This window comes from Sinocyclocheilus anshuiensis, unplaced genomic scaffold (genome assembly GCF_001515605.1).
Source record: "Sinocyclocheilus anshuiensis isolate Anshui unplaced genomic scaffold, SAMN03320099.WGS_v1.1 scaffold361, whole genome shotgun sequence".
NCBI classification, from domain to species: domain Eukaryota; kingdom Metazoa; phylum Chordata; class Actinopteri; order Cypriniformes; family Cyprinidae; genus Sinocyclocheilus; species Sinocyclocheilus anshuiensis.
This window is the reverse complement of record NW_015540848.1, coordinates 26,320-44,071: the sequence shown is the minus strand read 5'-3', so window position 1 is coordinate 44,071 and position 17,752 is coordinate 26,320. Positions and strand designations below refer to the sequence as shown.

Genomic DNA, 17,752 nt, shown 5'->3' with positions numbered 1-17,752 from the left:
TCACTTTTTCAGACCGATGAGCTTTGTAAAAATTGACGCGTTTCAGAAAGGCGGGGCATAGAGGAGAAACAATAATGTACAGTATGTGGAAAATAATGTGTTTTTTTTAACCTTACACCGCATAAACACATTTCATTACACCAAATACACAAAATAATGTTCCTTTTAGCAACATCATATGACCCCTTTAAATAATCAGCCATCAAAGCCATCCATTTAACTAAATTTTAACCAGCATCAACCAAAAAAACCCACCCACCCATCAGTACCACTATGATTATAATGGTTTGCAGGACACTGAAGTTGATTGGTATTGACTGGATAGTGAAGAATATAACTTAATTACCGGCTATGCACTTTCTTCATTCTGAAAAAGTGAAGGACAGAAGGACGTCAGTTTCTACATTTATGTGTGTTAGTATGTAGGCCTACAGTATGTGTGTACATGAATGCCTCCTAAAAGGTCTCAAAAGAGCCATAATGTCATGCCATATATAACTTCCTAATGGTTTCCTTCAATCTGTTTTCTCTCTTTTTCTTTGATACAGAATTGCCTGAGGATGGTAAGACACACAAATCCTTTAGCATGTATTGTCAATGACATATACATGAAAAAAAAAAAGATCTGTCATGCAAAAGGAAATCGCGTACGTGTCTTTCACATCCCAGTGCAGATCCTAAAGTGTTAGTTCACACAAAAAATAAAATTCTGTCATCATTTACTCACCCTCAGAAAAGAACTTTGCTCCACAGAGAAAATAAAGTAATATTAGTTTGGAAAGACATGAGGGTGAACAAAAAATTATAGAATTTTTATTTTTGGGTGAACTATCAGTTTATGGATCTGGAAGGGTTGAAAGGTGAGAGTCAATAGTCAATAATTGTGTTTCGTTAGATGGTGCTAAATGTTTTAGGAAGCTTTACCCCATGCTGCTTACATGTCAAAATGAATAGCAAGTATCATGAATGATTCACTGTTTTCAGCATCTTTTCAGTCCTGGTTGACTATAGGCTTTCTTAGTGTCCATTAACGTGGGCTTTCAGCAGTTCATATCAGTTTACATTGTTTCTCTGAATCTGCCGGTAGAACATGTCCCAGGAGAAGAGCCTCAGATGTCTCAGATAAGTGGGCTGCTTGTGGCGAAGCCTCAGAGTGTCACTGCCGTTAAAGGTGAGAATCTGAACTGTCCATAGCTGCACTGCTGAATTCACTCCAAGATGTGTGTGCTGTACAATTTCTTTCCAGGCTCCTAGTCTGCGCATTAGTGGTGGTTTTTTAGTGACTGCTTCTGCAGGTTCAGTTTTTACGCCAGTAGGTGGTGATGTTCTAATTGAGTCATTGAATTATTCTCTTAGTCAAGTTATTTAGAACACTTATTCATTTAATAATGATAAAAGTGACTGCATTTATGAATGAGTCACTGAATCATTTACTTAACCATTTCGTTCAAAACACTGATTTGCTCAGGAATGAAGCAAGCGCTTGTCATTATGAGTGGGTCATTGATTAATTCATTCAATTGATTTGCTTCAAAGCACTGATTTGTTCAGGAATGAAACAAGCAAATTTAATCATAAACAAATCATAAACACAAGTTAATTCTGGAAACAAACGCTACTATTGTGTGTTGCTCAGAGACGTGCAACAGTTTTAACTTCTTATGTAAATAATTCCATTGATAGAGCAACAATACATAAGGTAACTGGCAACATAGTGGCTATAATGTAACTTCTTATTTATTGAACTGAACGTAATCAAAAATATGTTAAATCACTGTGCTCAACCAATGCTTTGTGAGTGTAGATCAATAAAATTACATTAAAATCATAATGGATTCAAATAGAAAATGCAGGATCCTCACTCACTTGTATATTTCTTAATGATTTATGGATTTTTTTTTTTATTATACAAAAATCATAAATGGATCAGTATGTTCTTTTTGTATAATAAAAAGTCCATAAATCATTCAGAAGTATTTCAGTGAGTGCAGAACCTATTTTTGTTCACTTGAACTGTAAGAATACAAACAATATCAGAAACACAATTGTGCTAAAAAATAACCTATATTCATAACAATAGAACTCTTGCTTGTGTGATATTGCTTAATGTATACTCATAAATAATGGTATATCGTAAGTTCAGCGTTGTTTATTCATGTCATTTTATTTGTAACAGGGAAAAATGTCACATTTGTGACTAAGGTGGACTCCTCTCAGATGCTGAGGAAGCCAACTATGAAGTGGCTGAAGGGGAAATGGATGGATCTGGGCAGCAAGGCTGGAAAGCACCTGCAGTTCAAAGAAACCTATGATAGGAACACCAAGGTGTGTGAAGAACAGTGCGTTTTATTTGAGATTTGTTCATTACCGATCATTTTAACATTTTAACATTACCGAGTTAACATTTATATTTCTTGATGCCAGATATACACCTATGAGATGACCATTGTTAAGGTTGTGGATGGAGATGCAGGAGGTTATCGTTGTGAGGTCACTTCCAAAGACAAGTGTGACAGCTGCACGTTTGACATCTCTGTCGAAGGTAGGACATAATGCAGCTATGGGTGAATTAAAAGAACATTTAACATGTTCTGATGTACAAATAGATTCACAAACTCTCGTCTTATCACTGAATCTGGGTAGTAATTAGAGTTTGAAACACCTGATGTACATCATTTATAATGCATATAATGTAGTTTTCAGATGAATAGAGTCAGTTAACACACACCTGGTATGTGTGCGCGCACATTTTACTGTAAGTCTAGAGCTGATTCATTATTCAGTAGGTATTTAGCTGATTAGATCCTCTCCTGTTAGTTTCGCAGCACGTAGTAAATCAGCACTACACATTTATTGGCTTTGACGGTAATCAGATTGTGGTGCAAATCAAACACTCACACTTTCTCATCATCATCATCATGTATTTCATCTTCTCCTTCAGCTGCTGAAGAGACACAACAAACAAACATTTTGGAGGCGTTCAAACGATCGTAAGTTTGTTTGTGTGTCTGTGTCTCTTACTCATTAGTAACTGATAGATGTCTTGATGTCACATTCAGAGTTGAGGTACTTGGACTCGGGACTAGGACTCGGACTGCAATTGTGAATGAACTTGGACTTAGACGGACTCGGGTGGACTCGGACTTGGATATTTAGGATGCAGAAATATTTCAGAATACAGACGAATCCACGTCATGTGTAATATAAAATGTAAAAAAAAAAGTAACAACATAAAATTAATATTAAAAACATTAATAAATGTCTCCCACTTAAACTCAATTGATTAAAAACTAGGACTCGACAAGGTTGACTCGGACCCAACACTGGTCACATTGTTTTAACACACTCCAAAGATGTTTATGGTCTCTGTTTGGAGGAATTTTTATTCATATTGTCAATGTGACTTTATGTTTAGATGCTGCTGTAGGTGTACATAAAGTAAGTGCTCATGCTCCTCACGTTCATACAAGCAAGATTGTATGATACTCTTGCATATCATTGAGGGAGCTGTCTGTTGCCAGAAGCTGCTCTTCTGAGCAGTAATGATCTCATGGACCGATTGAGAGATGTTTTTCCTCGTGTCTGAGAGTTTGACTCCAGGTCCAGCTCCGGGAGGTCTCTGTTTAGCCCTAGGACTGAGCCAGGCTCCTTGATCTATTCTTGAGCTCCTCAAACAGTAGAGCATGATGCTAGCAATACCATAGGGTTGTGTCATAGGTTTGACTCCCAGGGAATGCATGAACCAATAAAATGTATATCTTGAATGCAGTGTTAGTCGTTTCAGACGAAACCGTCGCCAAATTCATAACTGTAAATGTCAGTAATATGCTGCATGTATCCTTGATATATATAAAGGTTCCAATGCATGTTCTTTTGTGCAGTGTAAAGGTGTAATGGATGTTCTTCATGAAACTTTATTTTTAAGAATGTATAACAGTAAGCGTCTGTTATGTGAGTTTATAGAAAGCTATACAGTAAACAGTATTTATTAAAAACATGATGTACTCCTAATTGTTTATTTTCCTCTTTCTTTTTAATTACCTTCTGTCATCTGTAGGGGAGATGCAGGAGAGGATGCAGGTGAACTGGACTTCAGTGGTTTACTCAAGAAAAGGTTTGGAAGATGTTCTACCCCCTCCATGTTTTTTCTTCTCACTCTGTTTACTTTATGTGCAGCTGAAGGTCTTGAAAGGTTCCCTTTCATCATGCTTTCTTCAAATTGCATACATAGCAATCACTGCCTAATTATAATTAATTGTGTCATTTATTCACTGTAGAAATTTAATATAGGCTTTAACATTAACCCCAGTTCTGTCTGGGGTCTGATCAATTTGGATGAGTCAGATTTCTAAAATATGCATGCATATTTCATGATACAACAGAGCAGCCTCATTAATATCAGCATACTCGGTTTTGAGTAGGTCATAGAAATTTATTAGTAGAATTTGAAGGAAGCACAACATGACTGTGATCCCTAGGACTCAACATAAAAACAGTCAATCGCAACCAGGTATGAAGATTAACCATATTTTTGGATTCCATGTGCCTCAGAGAGAGGAAGCAGAAGGAGGAGCCTGAGATAGATGTGGATGTGTGGGAGATCCTGAAAAATGCTAAGCCATGTGACTATGAGAAGATCGCCTTTGAGTACGGCATCACTGATCTCAGGGGCCTGCTCAAAAGACTTAAGAAGATGAAGAAGGTGGAGCCCAAAAAGAGTGATGGTGAGACACATGACGGATGTACCAAGTCATAGTTCCTCACACACACATACATACGTATGAAGGGTTCAAATCCAACCGTAAAATGTAATTTTGTTAATAAACCAAGCAAAATAGATTTGGAATTGGTGGGCGAGTATTGTAATGGACTGAATATGTTAGCGCTGCTTCTGTTTTCAGCTTTCCTAAAGAAGTTGGATCCTGCTTACTCTGTGGAGAAAGGAAAGAAAATACAGCTTAGTGTGGAGCTGGCTGACCCCAACGCTCAAGTCAAATGGCTGAGAAATGGACAGGAGATCAAACCTTCAGCCAAGTATGACCCTTTGTATTTGTGTTTAAAAGCACTGGAACAACTGGTTTTACATAGCACTTGAGAGGTGCACTGGTCATCATAGATGACCGCTATTGATGGTTGATGCTCGATGCCTTACATGAGGTTTGTGCTGAATTTCTCTCTTTCTGTTAGATATATCTTTGAGAGTGTGGGTGGTATCCGTAAGCTCACTATTAACAAGTGCACCCTCGCTGATGATGCCGCGTATGAATGTGTGATTGGAGAGGAGAAGAGTTTCACTGAGGTCTTTATCCAAGGTACACTGTCGTTATCACCATCTTCATCATCATCTACATCAATGGCATCATTAGCACACCCCCCTTTTTGTAATTTAATTTGTTCTTTCTGTTTATCTGTCTCTGTCCTGTGTCCTGTCTGCCCCTGAGTGGTAGCCATCTCCCTTGGGGAAGTCGTGGCCTAATGGTTAGAGAGTTGGACTTAAGCTTAAGGTTGCAGGTTCAAGTCTCATACCGGCAGGGATTGTAGGTGGGGGGAGTGAATGTACAGCGCTCTCTCCCACCTTCAATACCACGACTGAGGTGCCCTTGAGCAAGGCACCGAACCCCCAACTGCTCCCCGGGCGCTGCAGCATAAATGGCTGCCCACTGCTCCGGGTGTGTGTTCACGGTGTGTGTGTGTTCACTGCTGTGTGTGTGCACACTTAGGATGGGTTAAATGCAGAGCACTAATTCCTAGTATGGGTCACACTATTGATTATTTTAAAACTCTGTCTATGCTGTCCGTCCTTACCTTGTTTTTACATGAGCCATGTTCTTTTGAGCCAAGTCTCTGTGTCTGTCTCTTGTTTTAGTTCTTGTACCTTTATTGTCTTATTTATTCATGGTTATGTGGCATTGTAGCTGCCATCAGCCCCAGAAACTCCTCTTTGATGAAAATGTTGTTCATTTTATAGTGTTTGACTGTATTAACCACTTACTGATGTGTTTATATGAACAGAACCACCTGTCACCATCACTAAGATGTTGGATGACATCCATGTGGTGGTTGGGGAGAAGGTGGAGTTTGAGGTTGAAGTGTCTGATGAGGGAGCCAATGTGAAATGGTGAGATACGGGACCAAGCTGGCAACACTTTCCTGGTCAATTGGTCACCAGCTTCTTTAGTTCAGTCAACAGGCCTACAAATAAATTGACAAACTGTACAAATTAAAATGCTGAAAACATCACCAGCTGACTAAATTGATTTCATTACTATCAAGGTCAACATCACTAATTATTGTCATTGAACATTAACAAGCCATTATTAACATTGAATAGGCTAAACGGCAAATTGTCTGACTGCTCTTTTGTTTTCCGTTTATTACCAACAATTGTAGAATGCAATGACTCATTTAGCAACTACTATGGTTATGTCAAAACACACAAAAACCTATTAGCCTATAATAAATGCCACATTTAGTTTTAGATTATGCAGTTTTCTCTGTCATTACCTCTCTCTGTTTAAATGAGTAATGTGGCTGAGCACTGTCTGTGACTGCTTGTGCTTTTTTTGACATTTCTGCTCAAGTTCAGACAAGCAGATGGAAAAATGTCCAGTCTTATACTCTTCAGGATGTTCATTTTTTTCCGCTTTGAGGTTTTAAGATATACATTAATTTACATGCTAAATAAATGATAAAAGCTCTAGTAGGATCAATTCTCACAATATAATTACAGTATCATACGTATATTTCAATGTTGTTTTCTGCTGTATCAAAGGCCTGGACAAACTAACTTTTCTCTTGCTCTACATCTTTCCATCCTGTTTTTTTCAATGCATGTTCTCTTTGTACTAGTTCCACTCTCTTTCTTATTTTATCTTCAGTAATCTTGGCATGGATTGCCTTCCTCAGTTTCTTATGAACATTATTTCCATCTTTGTCCTTCTCTGTCTCGCTCTCCCTCTGTCTCTCTTCATCTCTCTCAGGAAGAAGGATGGAGTGGAACTGAGCCGAGATGGAAAGTATCGCTTTAAGAAAGATGGGACAAAGCACTGGCTCATCATCAACGAGGCAACCGCAGAGGACATTGGGACATACTATGTGTACACTAGTGGGGGGGAGTCCAAGGGAGAGCTGGAAGTGGAAGGTACTTATTTTGATAGAGTAAAATGACAATTCTACCTTCTTAGTCCTTCCACCATTTGCCTGATATTTCAGTTATGTTTCTATATTTTAGAATTAATGGACTCACTGCCCTTCTTTCTCTTATTTTTTCTCTATTATAGAGAAGGAACTGGAGGTTTTGCAGAGTATAGCTGATCTGACACTGAAGGCAGCAGAACAGGCTGTCTTCAAGTGTGAAGTGTCAGATGAGAAAGTGACTGGCAAGTGGTTTAAAGATGGGGTGGAGGTCATTCCCAGCGACCGCATCAAAATGACACACATCGGCAGGTATAGCGGTCCACTTACAGCCACCCTTATCGATTCATGCATAAGTAAGCTCACCTCGTCCTTGACCTCACCAATATTTCTCTATGCCAGGACACTAAAACCGATTAGTCATCAAGTATCCATTATGCTCTTTCTCATTGAACGAATTGTATTCTTTCAGTAGTGTATTCATTGCTTTGAATTCATTGCATACACTTCTTATGTTGTGGTAACATTGTTAATCCTGGTATCTCAGGACTCACAAGCTGGTGATAGATGATGTGAAGCCTGAAGATGCAGGAGATTACACCTTTGTACCAGATGGTTATGCTCTTTCTATTTCTGCCAAACTCAACTTCTTGGGTAAGAGAGAAAATCAGTTTTTTTAAATGTTAAATTTCAGCATTCACCTAGCTTTATAATTTTGTACCCACAGAGATCAAGATTGATTATGTTCCTCGTCAAGGTAAATGTGTTAACCTGCATCGACAAATCTAACAATATAGTTTGTGTAAGGGCAACAGTTTTTTAATGACACAATTCTTTCTTTCATCATCCAGAGCCACCCAAAATCCACCTGGACACCACTGGCAGCTTTGTCAACAAAAACACCATTATCGTCGTTGCAGGAAACAAGCTCCGGTTTGATGTTGACATTACCGGGGAGCCCCCTCCCACTGTGTGCTGGAAAAAAGGAGATACAGTGAGAGCTTGCTGGCAATTTGTCACATACTCTCATCTTATGTAAAGCCAACAACACATATGGGCTTGTTTTTATATCAGATTCAGTGAGAAAACCCTGCTGAAAAGCCCAGCAGTGCTGGTCACCAGCATATGTTGTGTTTCAAATTGTGTCTCTACCACCCTAGAGTCAACCAGCTTACCCATGCTGTGGATCCCATTGATTAAGATTCTGCTGGTAAACACCTAGACCAACACAAAACCAGCATGGAAATTCATGCTGATGCTGGTCTTTCCAGCAGGAAAATATTCTCAAAAATCACATAGGATATGGAAATCAACTTTGAAGTGTAGCATCTTCAGCATATCAGCTTGCTTGAAAGCATGATGTTTGTATGATGCAGGAGATCTCTGAAGCTGAAGGGCGTGTGAGAGTGGAGACCAGGAAGAACCTGAGCTGCTTTGTTATTGAAGGGGCAGAGAGAGCCGATGAGGGCCTCTATCATATCACTGTAACCAACCCAGCAGGAGAGGACAAGGCTGATGTCATGGTTAAGATTGTTGGTGAGTTTATGGATGTTAACCATCTGCAACAGTCTCTTTCTGTGCTCATTAGCTGCTTTGTCAAATCTCTTCGTTACAACTCTTCACCCTGGTACTTTTTCTGTGCTGTGTTCAGATGTACCCGATCCACCTGAGAATGTGAAATGCACTGGAGTGGGTGAGGACAGTGCTTCTGTCCAGTGGGATCCACCCAAATTTGATGGTGGAGTTCCAGTGAAAGGTAAAACAGATCCTCACCATTTGTGTATGTCTCCAACTTGACATCCAATATTACATCGTTGTATCATCATGTATCATCATCAGTATGCTCTCAGTCTTGCTTTTTTTGAAACATAGCCAGAAAATATTTAATTAGGTTATGAATTATATTGATACGTGATATTATTGATACGTCATATTGATATTGATGTGTGGGAAACCACTTACACTTTTGGCGTACTTTCAAGGTTACCTAATTGAGAGAAAGAAGAAGGGCTCGTCCAGATGGACAAAGCTGAACTTTGACATTTATGAGTCCACAACATATGAGGCTAAGAAGATGATAGAGGGTGTGTTATATGAGATGAGAGTATTTGCTGTTAACGGTATTGGCATGTCCCAGCCCAGTGCCAGCTCCAAACCCTTCATGCCCATTGGTTAGTTCCTCATTAGACTGTCTGCCACAACTTTTGGTTTATTTTATTGCTTTTTCAATTCAGTTTATATATTTCAATTCATTCAGCATTCCTTCTCTTGGTTTTCCTGCTCCTTCACAGCACCAACTAGTGAACCCACACGCCTGACGGTGGACGATATTACAGATGGTACCTGTGCTCTAAAATGGCTTCCCCCAGAGAGAATTGGAGCCGGTGGCATCGATGGGTATATCATTGAATATTGCGTTGAGGGAGGTGAGGCACGTGGTGGACTTTGCTGTAGAGCTGACATAGAGTGCCGTCTCAGTGAAGTAATCGTTTTTGATCATTTTTTGACATGTTTACATATCTTGTTGGTGTGCCGCTCTCTTTGCTCCTGGTGGAACTCACAGCCAGTGAGTGGGTGCAGGCCAACGAGACCCCTGTTGAGAAGAATAGTTACAGGGTCAGAGGTCTGCCTGTTGGAGAGAAGATGCTGTTCAGGGTGACAGCTGTGAACATCGCTGGTCGTAGCCCTCCAGCTGTGATGGCGCAAGCTGTCACCATTCGGGAGATTGTCGGTGAGACTCGCACACATGCATACTTGCACATAAACAACATACAACATATTCCCAGGAATCAAAAATGGGAGTTTGGGGAGTTTAGTCCATTTCAAACTCCTGAAATATATCCCAATATACGCATTTAAAATGTGCAGTCTCTGTCTTCCAAAAAACAGGAGAAAATAGGGATAAATATTGCTTAAACAACACTGGACCTCACTTACTTCCATTGTGTGGACATTTTTCCACATATCTTCTTAAAGGATTAGTTAACTTCCAGAATAAAAATTTCTTGACAATTTACTCACCCCCATGTCATCCAAGATGTTCATGTATTTTTTAAGTTGAAAATAAAGTGCAGCCTTTCAGGAAAATATTCCAGGATTTTTCTCCATATAGTGGACTTCAATGGCGGCCAACAGGTTGAAGGTCCAAATTGCAGATCCCAGCCGAGGAATAAGGGACTTATCTACTATCTCTCATTTTCTAAAAAAAAAACAAACAAAAAAAAAAAAACAAAGATATACTTTTTTACCACAAATGCTCGTCTTGCACTAACTTGACCTTACACATTACGTAGTCACATTGCAAAGGTCATGCATTACGCCCATTACACCCATTGGCCGCCATTGAAGTCCATTATATGGAGAAAAATCTTGGAATGTTTTCGTCAAAAACGTAATTTCTTTTCGACTGAAAAAGAAAGACATGAACATCTTGGATGACATGGAGGTGAGTAAATTATCAGGAAATGTTTATTCTGGAAGTGACAATCCTTTAAGTGGTCAGAGAATTTTCAGATTTGTGTGAACTATCCCTTTAACTACTCAATGCAGATTTGACACAACACACTTATCTGTGATGCACTGAACATTAAGTATATAAACACCCCACTGTTGTCATTTTCAGCACGTTTTCTTCTGTCTTTTTCCTCTCTCAATCTCCTCTCTCAGAGCGTCCTAAAATCCGCCTCCCTCGGCAGCTTAGGACTAAGTACATCAAACGAGTGGGTGAGAAGGTCAACCTTGTCATTCCCTTCCAGGTCAGTCATACACGGACATTCTTCTGTAGTACTTCTGTAGTGCTACTTTTCCATTCAGTTGCTGCTCTTCGCAGCACTTCAAATTATCAACTTACACCATGTCAACTGCTATCAGGGCAAACCGCGTCCGGTGGTGACCTGGCTCAAAGATGGTGCACCTCTAGACACCGGGCTGGTGAATATCCGCACAAGTGATATGGACACTATCCTGTTCATCAGGCAGGTGGCCAGAGAGCACTCTGGCCAGTACACCCTTTCCGTGCAGATTGAGAACATGGAGGACAAAGTCAATCTTGAGATCCAGATTGTAGGTTAGTGTCAACAAAATGATTTGGTTGATGTTTTAATAGGGATATGCACAACAACATAATTTCAAATTCAAGAGTTACAGAGGCGTGGGTTGCCTGAATTATTAGTTTGACTAACAAGTCACAAGCATTCACCTGACCTAGGTTGCACACACTTCTTAGGGGGCCTTTACATAAGATGTGTTCTTAGTACTGTGCAATCAATTAGAACAGAATACTGGGATCTTGTGATATGTTTTTTTTAAAGAACTTTACATTTTGATCATTTTGTTTTGATAAGAGCATTTGGGCAGAAACAGCAAGCGTGGAACAGGACAACAATTTTTGAACGGGATCGGGATAAGACCTTGAGCCCCCCCAAAGTGTTGTTGTGTGATACGTTGGAGCACTGCCAACAAGGCTGTGTCTCTATGAAATGTTTCTTCCAACTTGACATGCCATCATAAAAATGCAACGCTCGTGGCAGGATGCTCAAAAAACAGCGGGAGATGTGATGCGATGGCTGAAGACATCCGTCACAATGAGTACGGATGTACTGGCGATGGTTTAATGATAATGTAAAGGTGAATTTAAAGATGCAGAGAGTTTTACCTTGCTAACAGTCTAGAAAATAGAAAAATAAAGTTGTGTTTAAGGGTGTTGAAAATGCTGCACATTCATTTGTGGAGATCACTCACATCAACATTATAGACATCACTATATAGGGCCACAAATACAGCGATGACAGAAAATTAAAGGATTAAACTGCACAGTTCAGAAGGTTCATTTCCCTGCGAAGTGAAGTGTCCGTGGAAAGTGTTTGAGGATCACTTTGAAAAGTGACGCTGAATTTCCAACTCCTAAACTGTCAGAAAGGTTTCATATTAAACACTTACACTTTCACCAAAATCGAGGATGTCATAGGTCAGTTCGGTTGCAGGGATTATTCTGCGGGGTGTTGTTTGGATTATTCCTGGTGTTGAACGGGATTAGGATAGGATTAGGGGACACTCACTCTGTGTTTCCGCTGGGAGGTAAGCTAATGAGAGTGCAAAAACTCTTCAGATGAGCCAGACAGCCATTTAGTCACAGTTTGCTGCCAGCATCCCAGCAGCCTGCCCAGGATTAATGCCAGCCGCTCCTAGCCGCAAACTCCAACTCTCTCGCTTTCAATCTTTTTTTAGCGTGATCTCACTATCCTTACCTCACGCTCATGTGCTCACCCTCTTTTTTCTCTTCTCCCTCATTTTCTCCCTCTTTCATTTTTATCATTCCTCTGCTCACTCACTTGTAGCTTCTTCTCCATTTAGCGCACGTTAATTAGTCTCGTGGTTAAAATTAGGACAGTGTATTGGTGTCAAGCTCTACAGTAATGCCTACAGTCCTTTTTTTTCATTCCCTTTCCTTCACGTTCTCACAGACAAGCCTGGGCCTCCAATTGCTGTCACTGTAACTGATGTTTGGGGCTTCAATGCTGCTTTGGAGTGGAAGCCTCCAAAAGATAATGGCAACTGTGAAATCACTGGCTATACCATCCAAAAGGCTGACTTGAAAACCAAGGTAAATCAGCAACAGTACGTACTGTATTGGTCAACAATATGTGAACACTCCTTTATAATTAGCAGGTAATGCCATTACAGAGGTTTGAGTGTTTTGAGAGGATTGTTTTCTGCTCCTGCACAAAGTGAGCATGAAGAATTAATTGCTCACCGAACTTGTAGTCAGGTGTGAGAAAACTTGACTAGCCTACACCAAATATTTCTGGCCGTTATATACTTCAAATCAATCAATAAAACACACCTGAATGGTTGTATGTAGTCTATGTTATGGATAGATAATTAATACCCTATATCTTGAAAAATATTATATATGTAAAATATTACATTTATTGACAAAGCAACATTTGTGTTCTTATTTTCTATTAAGTTATATATATATATATATATATATATATATTTGTAATTTATTTGAGGTATTTTCAAAAAGAAGTAGCACAGAAAACCTAGCACATCAGCTTTAGGGCATATCATAACCAATAGTGAATAGAGAAAGGTTTGTATCTAGGGTTTGTGCAAGGCCAAAAACACCAGATGTTATTTGTGTTTGGCTGTTTAACTACAAATCTGTCTTTCGCTCATTCACCGGTTAGGAGTGGTTCACGGTTCTTGAACACAATCGCAGACCTAGTTGTACCGTGTCTGACCTGGTGATGGGGAACGAGTACACCTTCCGTGTGTTCAGCGAGAACATCTGTGGCATGAGTGATGATGCTGGCATCAGCAAAAACACAGCTGCCATCGCCAAAACAGGTACCTACATACTGGTGGTTTAAAAATTCATTTTGAAACACTGAATGTTGTTTTACATGATGATTATTGCCCAAGTGTTTCTGCTGAAGCGATACTTGTAATGTGCAATCCTTTTTCCATTCTCTTTCTCTTAGGTATTCAACAAAATCTGCAACCCTACAAGGAAAAAGATATGTGCAGCTCTCCTAAGTTCATCACACCTCTCGTGGACAGGTCTGTTATCGCAGGTTACAGCACTGCCATCAGCTGTGCTGTCCGTGGACACCCGAAAGTAAGTGTTAGTACAGTGCTTGACTATATAAACCCATTCACCCATGCAGTCGCTTCTAAGCCCATTAAGCAACAATGCACTCTCGTTCTCCTTCTCTTTTGTTCTCCTCCCAGCCAAAGATTATATGGATGAAAAATAAGATGATTATTGGAGAGGATCCAAAGTATCTCATGCAGAATAACCAGGGTGTGCTGACTTTAAACATCCGTAAACCAAGCTTGTTTGATGGAGGGAAGTATACATGCAAAGCCATCAATGACCTGGGAGAAGATGAAGTGGAGTGCAAGCTGGAGGTTCGAGGTATGGCCAAAAATCTCCATCAGCTCCAGTGTGTAACTCTGACAATGACATAATGTTTAGGGATGCACGATATATCTGTACCTTGGATATTTAATTGTGCATGCTCATTTCCTCTATTTTTATATTTAAATTACATTTGCTTCACTTAATTCTACTCATTAAAAACACTAATAATTTAAAATTATAACACAAAGCCCAAATCTATCATACTGATGCCTAAACTCACTTGTAGCATTTAAAATGACTGATTTTAGTTTGTGGCTAAACCCTCAACCCTCTTTATTATTTTCTAATGTAATATTGTTTTTCTTAAGTCGTAAAAGAAAAGGAGGAGGTGAAGAAGTGAACAAAGCCATGAAGATACCTTAAAGACGGCTGTCAGATGGCATCATGAGAGTGTCAGAAAAGCAATAAAAAAATAGAATTATTGATTTAGAATGAAACTGTCATTATGCTGTCTCTGCGGTTTTACTTTTGACTCTTTACAAAAAGTACTGTGGTGCTACCATTTAATAACATTGTACTCAGTGAAATCCCTTGCTCATTTACCATGTAATTCACACGGTAATTAAAAAAAAAAAAGCACCAACTAGGTGATATAGTAATACCAGTACTGTTTTGTGTGAGTATAATCTGGCTAATATAGCATAATAAAGTAGCTTTTTTTTCTTTGACGGTATGTCATGTTAAATAGCTTGAAATAAAAGCACATGAAAAATAAAAAATGTGTTGGTTTCATAGTAAACAAAGTGAAAGCCGCCATAGACGTTGTTTATATGTTTGTGAACAAAATTATATCATTCATCCCCTATGTCTGCTAGCTGATCAGGGAGAGTTAGAGAATCAGGGTCTCATTAGCATATCACACTAGAGACTCATTTACTCACCCATCAACACTGCCCCAATTAGCTCTCTCCCACGTCATTACTGAGCAAACGAATTACGGCTAATTTACACACCGGTAAAGCAAACACACCAGCGCGGCTCCGCTGGGAGAAGCGGCGGCCCGAGGTGCGCTCGAACGGTCCAGGACGGTGCTCCTGAGTCCCTGATCCGTGCGACAGAAGGTGTGCTTGAAAAATTGGCTAAATTGAGAAAATAGTTATTTTGGCAACATGTAACATGTAATTTTTAAAGTAAATACCGCGTACGTTTTTATACGAGGAGTGAATTTGTCAGTTTGTGAACTAACTGAACTGTTGAAGAGTGGGAAACAAACAAAAGCTTCTCGAACTGACCAGCAGATAGCGCACCTAACTTACTCAACAATAGCTCCAGGACATTCACATGATTACAGCTGTAATTAAGTTAAATTTAACCCTTACTTACATCTGAACCCATATAAATGAATATTTTGCTGACCGTACATGATTTAAGTTACTTTCACTAAAAGTACACTCGTTGTGTTACATCCCCTTTTCTTTGTCGAGAATGTATGATAAGAAAATCTACAGACATACACAGTGTGGAAATATGTGCAGTATTAACCTGTGTAAAACGAGGTTGGCCTAAATCAAAATGAAAACGTGTAGCGTCCAGTGTTTTTGTGGGGGACAACAATTTAAGAGCAAATGCACATGTGAATTGTTAATACACCTTAAAGATTTTCAATTGAATTCTATTGTTTCTATATGCTAACAATATTTTCTATAGGGCCAAGTTGGCCAACCCTTCTATGCCAAGACCTCATGCAAATCTTTTTGCTTTTTTAGATTTCCATTAAAGGGGTCATATGATGTTGCTAAAAACACTCCAAAGAGAAAGGAAAACTTGAAATCGCATCATATGACCCCTTTAAGACATTATGCAGTGTTTATTAAGCAATTTCTCTTGGCTGCTCCCCACAATATGCAAACCCTGACCCACGCATCTATTGCTTTTATAGCCTACTAAAATATTTTTATTTATTTTGCTTACTTTAGTGACCCAGAAACATTTTTGCAATTTTTGGACTTTATGTTAGGATATTGTGTCCCCTTATTTAGCTAAATGAGTTTGTATACTCTTATATTGTTTATAATTCTAACCTTTCAGGTCCTAAGCCTATAGGAAAATGTCCTGCTTTTTAAGAATTTGTCCTCAAAGTAGGCTATAACCAAAAAAACTCCTACAAACATTTCTAAATAAGACCTTACATCCAGCTGTCATGCTCCCATCAGTGCTCCATTTTATCTTCCCATGTTCCTTTACTCCCTCATCAGTGACATTCTGTTGCTAAGCAGTCTTGCTAATTGTACCTACTGGGACGTCGCATTCGCCTTGTCTCCATAAAAATTAAATGGGTAAAGTTGACATCCTTGTGTCTCTCTTACCAAGCTCTCTTAACTCCAGAGCACAAGGACTCACACAAACACTCGTCTGAAGCGTACAAGCAGGGAGTGTGCGCCACTTTTTCTCAGCAGGGCCTCTCACATACTCCATTTCGACAGCGCTCAGGAGAGGCACTGCTCGATAAGCGCTGCGATACAACAGATACGAGCGAACCAGAGAGAGAGTGCTACGGTGAGCAAGACAAAACCATAATGGCAGAATGGAGAGAACTATAATTATGCAAGTAATTATGCATGAATTCCATGAGAGAGAGAACAGAGGGAGATTTTCATGCATGTAATTACAGTATAGAAACGTGGGAAGGCAGAGGAGTGAAACTCTGTAACATTATCCACCTCATAACCTCATTTATGGCAAACAGTCACACACACATGGATATTCTTGCATTTGCACGAACAAAACTGTTCTTAACGGTCTTACCCAATAGGCCATGGCCAAATATGAATATGAATATGAATTCATAAGATGTGATTTGTACAGAAAGTAAGGGTGAGGACCACCCCTAAACATCAGTGGGGCATAGAGTAGACTGTATGAAAAACTTACAAATTAAGACCCATTCACAACAAGAACTTTGAAGATGACTATAAAGATCACTATATAGCAACTACAGATCACATTCTGCTTGAACTCTTTAAAGCAGGATGGATTCTGACTGTAGCTAAATATTTTTATCGTTAGCTGGAAAAAAAGTGATTCCAGTGATATTGTTTCTCTGTGCCGTTATCATTATAATTGCGGTGTGGACTCTGCTATTTCTTTTACATTTTAAATCATTCTTAGAACTATATTTTTCCTTGTAGTTATTGTTGTAGTTGTCAACCTTGGTGTGAACAGGCCATTAGCCCACAAGTTGCCTTGAAAGTGAGTTGGACATGCATAAATACACATTTTCCCACATATTTAATGGGTGCTGGTGGTGGTGGTGTTTTTTTTCTGCTGTTCTCTTCATTAAGATGGCAGGGTTTTGACTTTGACTCATGACCAGTATAATGAGCTAACCGTATCTCATAACATCAGTACATTCATCATTTCATTTCATAGTAATACAGAGCGAGTACTTGAGGTTATTGGCGTACATGAAATGTTACTTTAAACTTACAGACGTCTGAAATTTGACGCAGAACAAAACGCTTCGCCAGCCTGCCGTGTAAATTCTTCATCATATCCGTGTGAACACAGTCAAATGTGGAGACTGCATGGTTTTGCCCTGTTTGGCTAATTGTCAGTGACACATCTGCTGTAGGTGTGTGGGCTCATCTGCTATCACAGACTGTCTAAAAAGGCTCTGAGGTCTTTTAATTAAAAGAATTACGCTAATTACAGTTTAGTGGCTGTGGGAGAAAAGGAAAAAAGCCTTTTATT

The 17,752-nt window shown here is 39.4% G+C and overlaps 1 protein-coding gene across 3 annotated transcripts in view; it reads left to right on the top strand.

The window, feature by feature from the left end:
* Positions 1-14,633, top strand: part of LOC107687621 (myosin-binding protein C, fast-type-like) — a 34,926-nt gene extending 20,293 nt beyond the window's left edge. For 2 of the 3 annotated variants that reach the window (XM_016485019.1, XM_016485018.1), the window contains 27 exons: positions 549-563; positions 1,088-1,171; positions 2,177-2,325; positions 2,425-2,542; positions 2,942-2,990; positions 4,058-4,114; positions 4,552-4,724; positions 4,902-5,034; positions 5,188-5,312; positions 6,013-6,118; positions 6,981-7,141; positions 7,281-7,446; positions 7,682-7,788; positions 7,862-7,891; positions 7,986-8,128; positions 8,511-8,670; positions 8,786-8,890; positions 9,117-9,305; positions 9,426-9,560; positions 9,698-9,865; positions 10,801-10,889; positions 11,005-11,200; positions 12,597-12,736; positions 13,326-13,485; positions 13,620-13,756; positions 13,870-14,056; positions 14,371-14,633. In XM_016485019.1, coding sequence (XP_016340505.1) covers positions 549-563; positions 1,088-1,171; positions 2,177-2,325; positions 2,425-2,542; positions 2,942-2,990; positions 4,058-4,114; positions 4,552-4,724; positions 4,902-5,034; positions 5,188-5,312; positions 6,013-6,118; positions 6,981-7,141; positions 7,281-7,446; positions 7,682-7,788; positions 7,862-7,891; positions 7,986-8,128; positions 8,511-8,670; positions 8,786-8,890; positions 9,117-9,305; positions 9,426-9,560; positions 9,698-9,865; positions 10,801-10,889; positions 11,005-11,200; positions 12,597-12,736; positions 13,326-13,485; positions 13,620-13,756; positions 13,870-14,056; positions 14,371-14,402 — 3,314 coding nt within the window. In that variant the 3' untranslated portion in view covers positions 14,403-14,633. The remainder of the gene's footprint in view (positions 1-548; positions 564-1,087; positions 1,172-2,176; positions 2,326-2,424; positions 2,543-2,941; positions 2,991-4,057; positions 4,115-4,551; positions 4,725-4,901; positions 5,035-5,187; positions 5,313-6,012; positions 6,119-6,980; positions 7,142-7,280; positions 7,447-7,681; positions 7,789-7,861; positions 7,892-7,985; positions 8,129-8,510; positions 8,671-8,785; positions 8,891-9,116; positions 9,306-9,425; positions 9,561-9,697; positions 9,866-10,800; positions 10,890-11,004; positions 11,201-12,596; positions 12,737-13,325; positions 13,486-13,619; positions 13,757-13,869; positions 14,057-14,370) is intronic. The other variant, XM_016485020.1, reaches the window with a different exon arrangement.
* Positions 14,634-17,752: the final 3,119 nt, after the last annotated feature.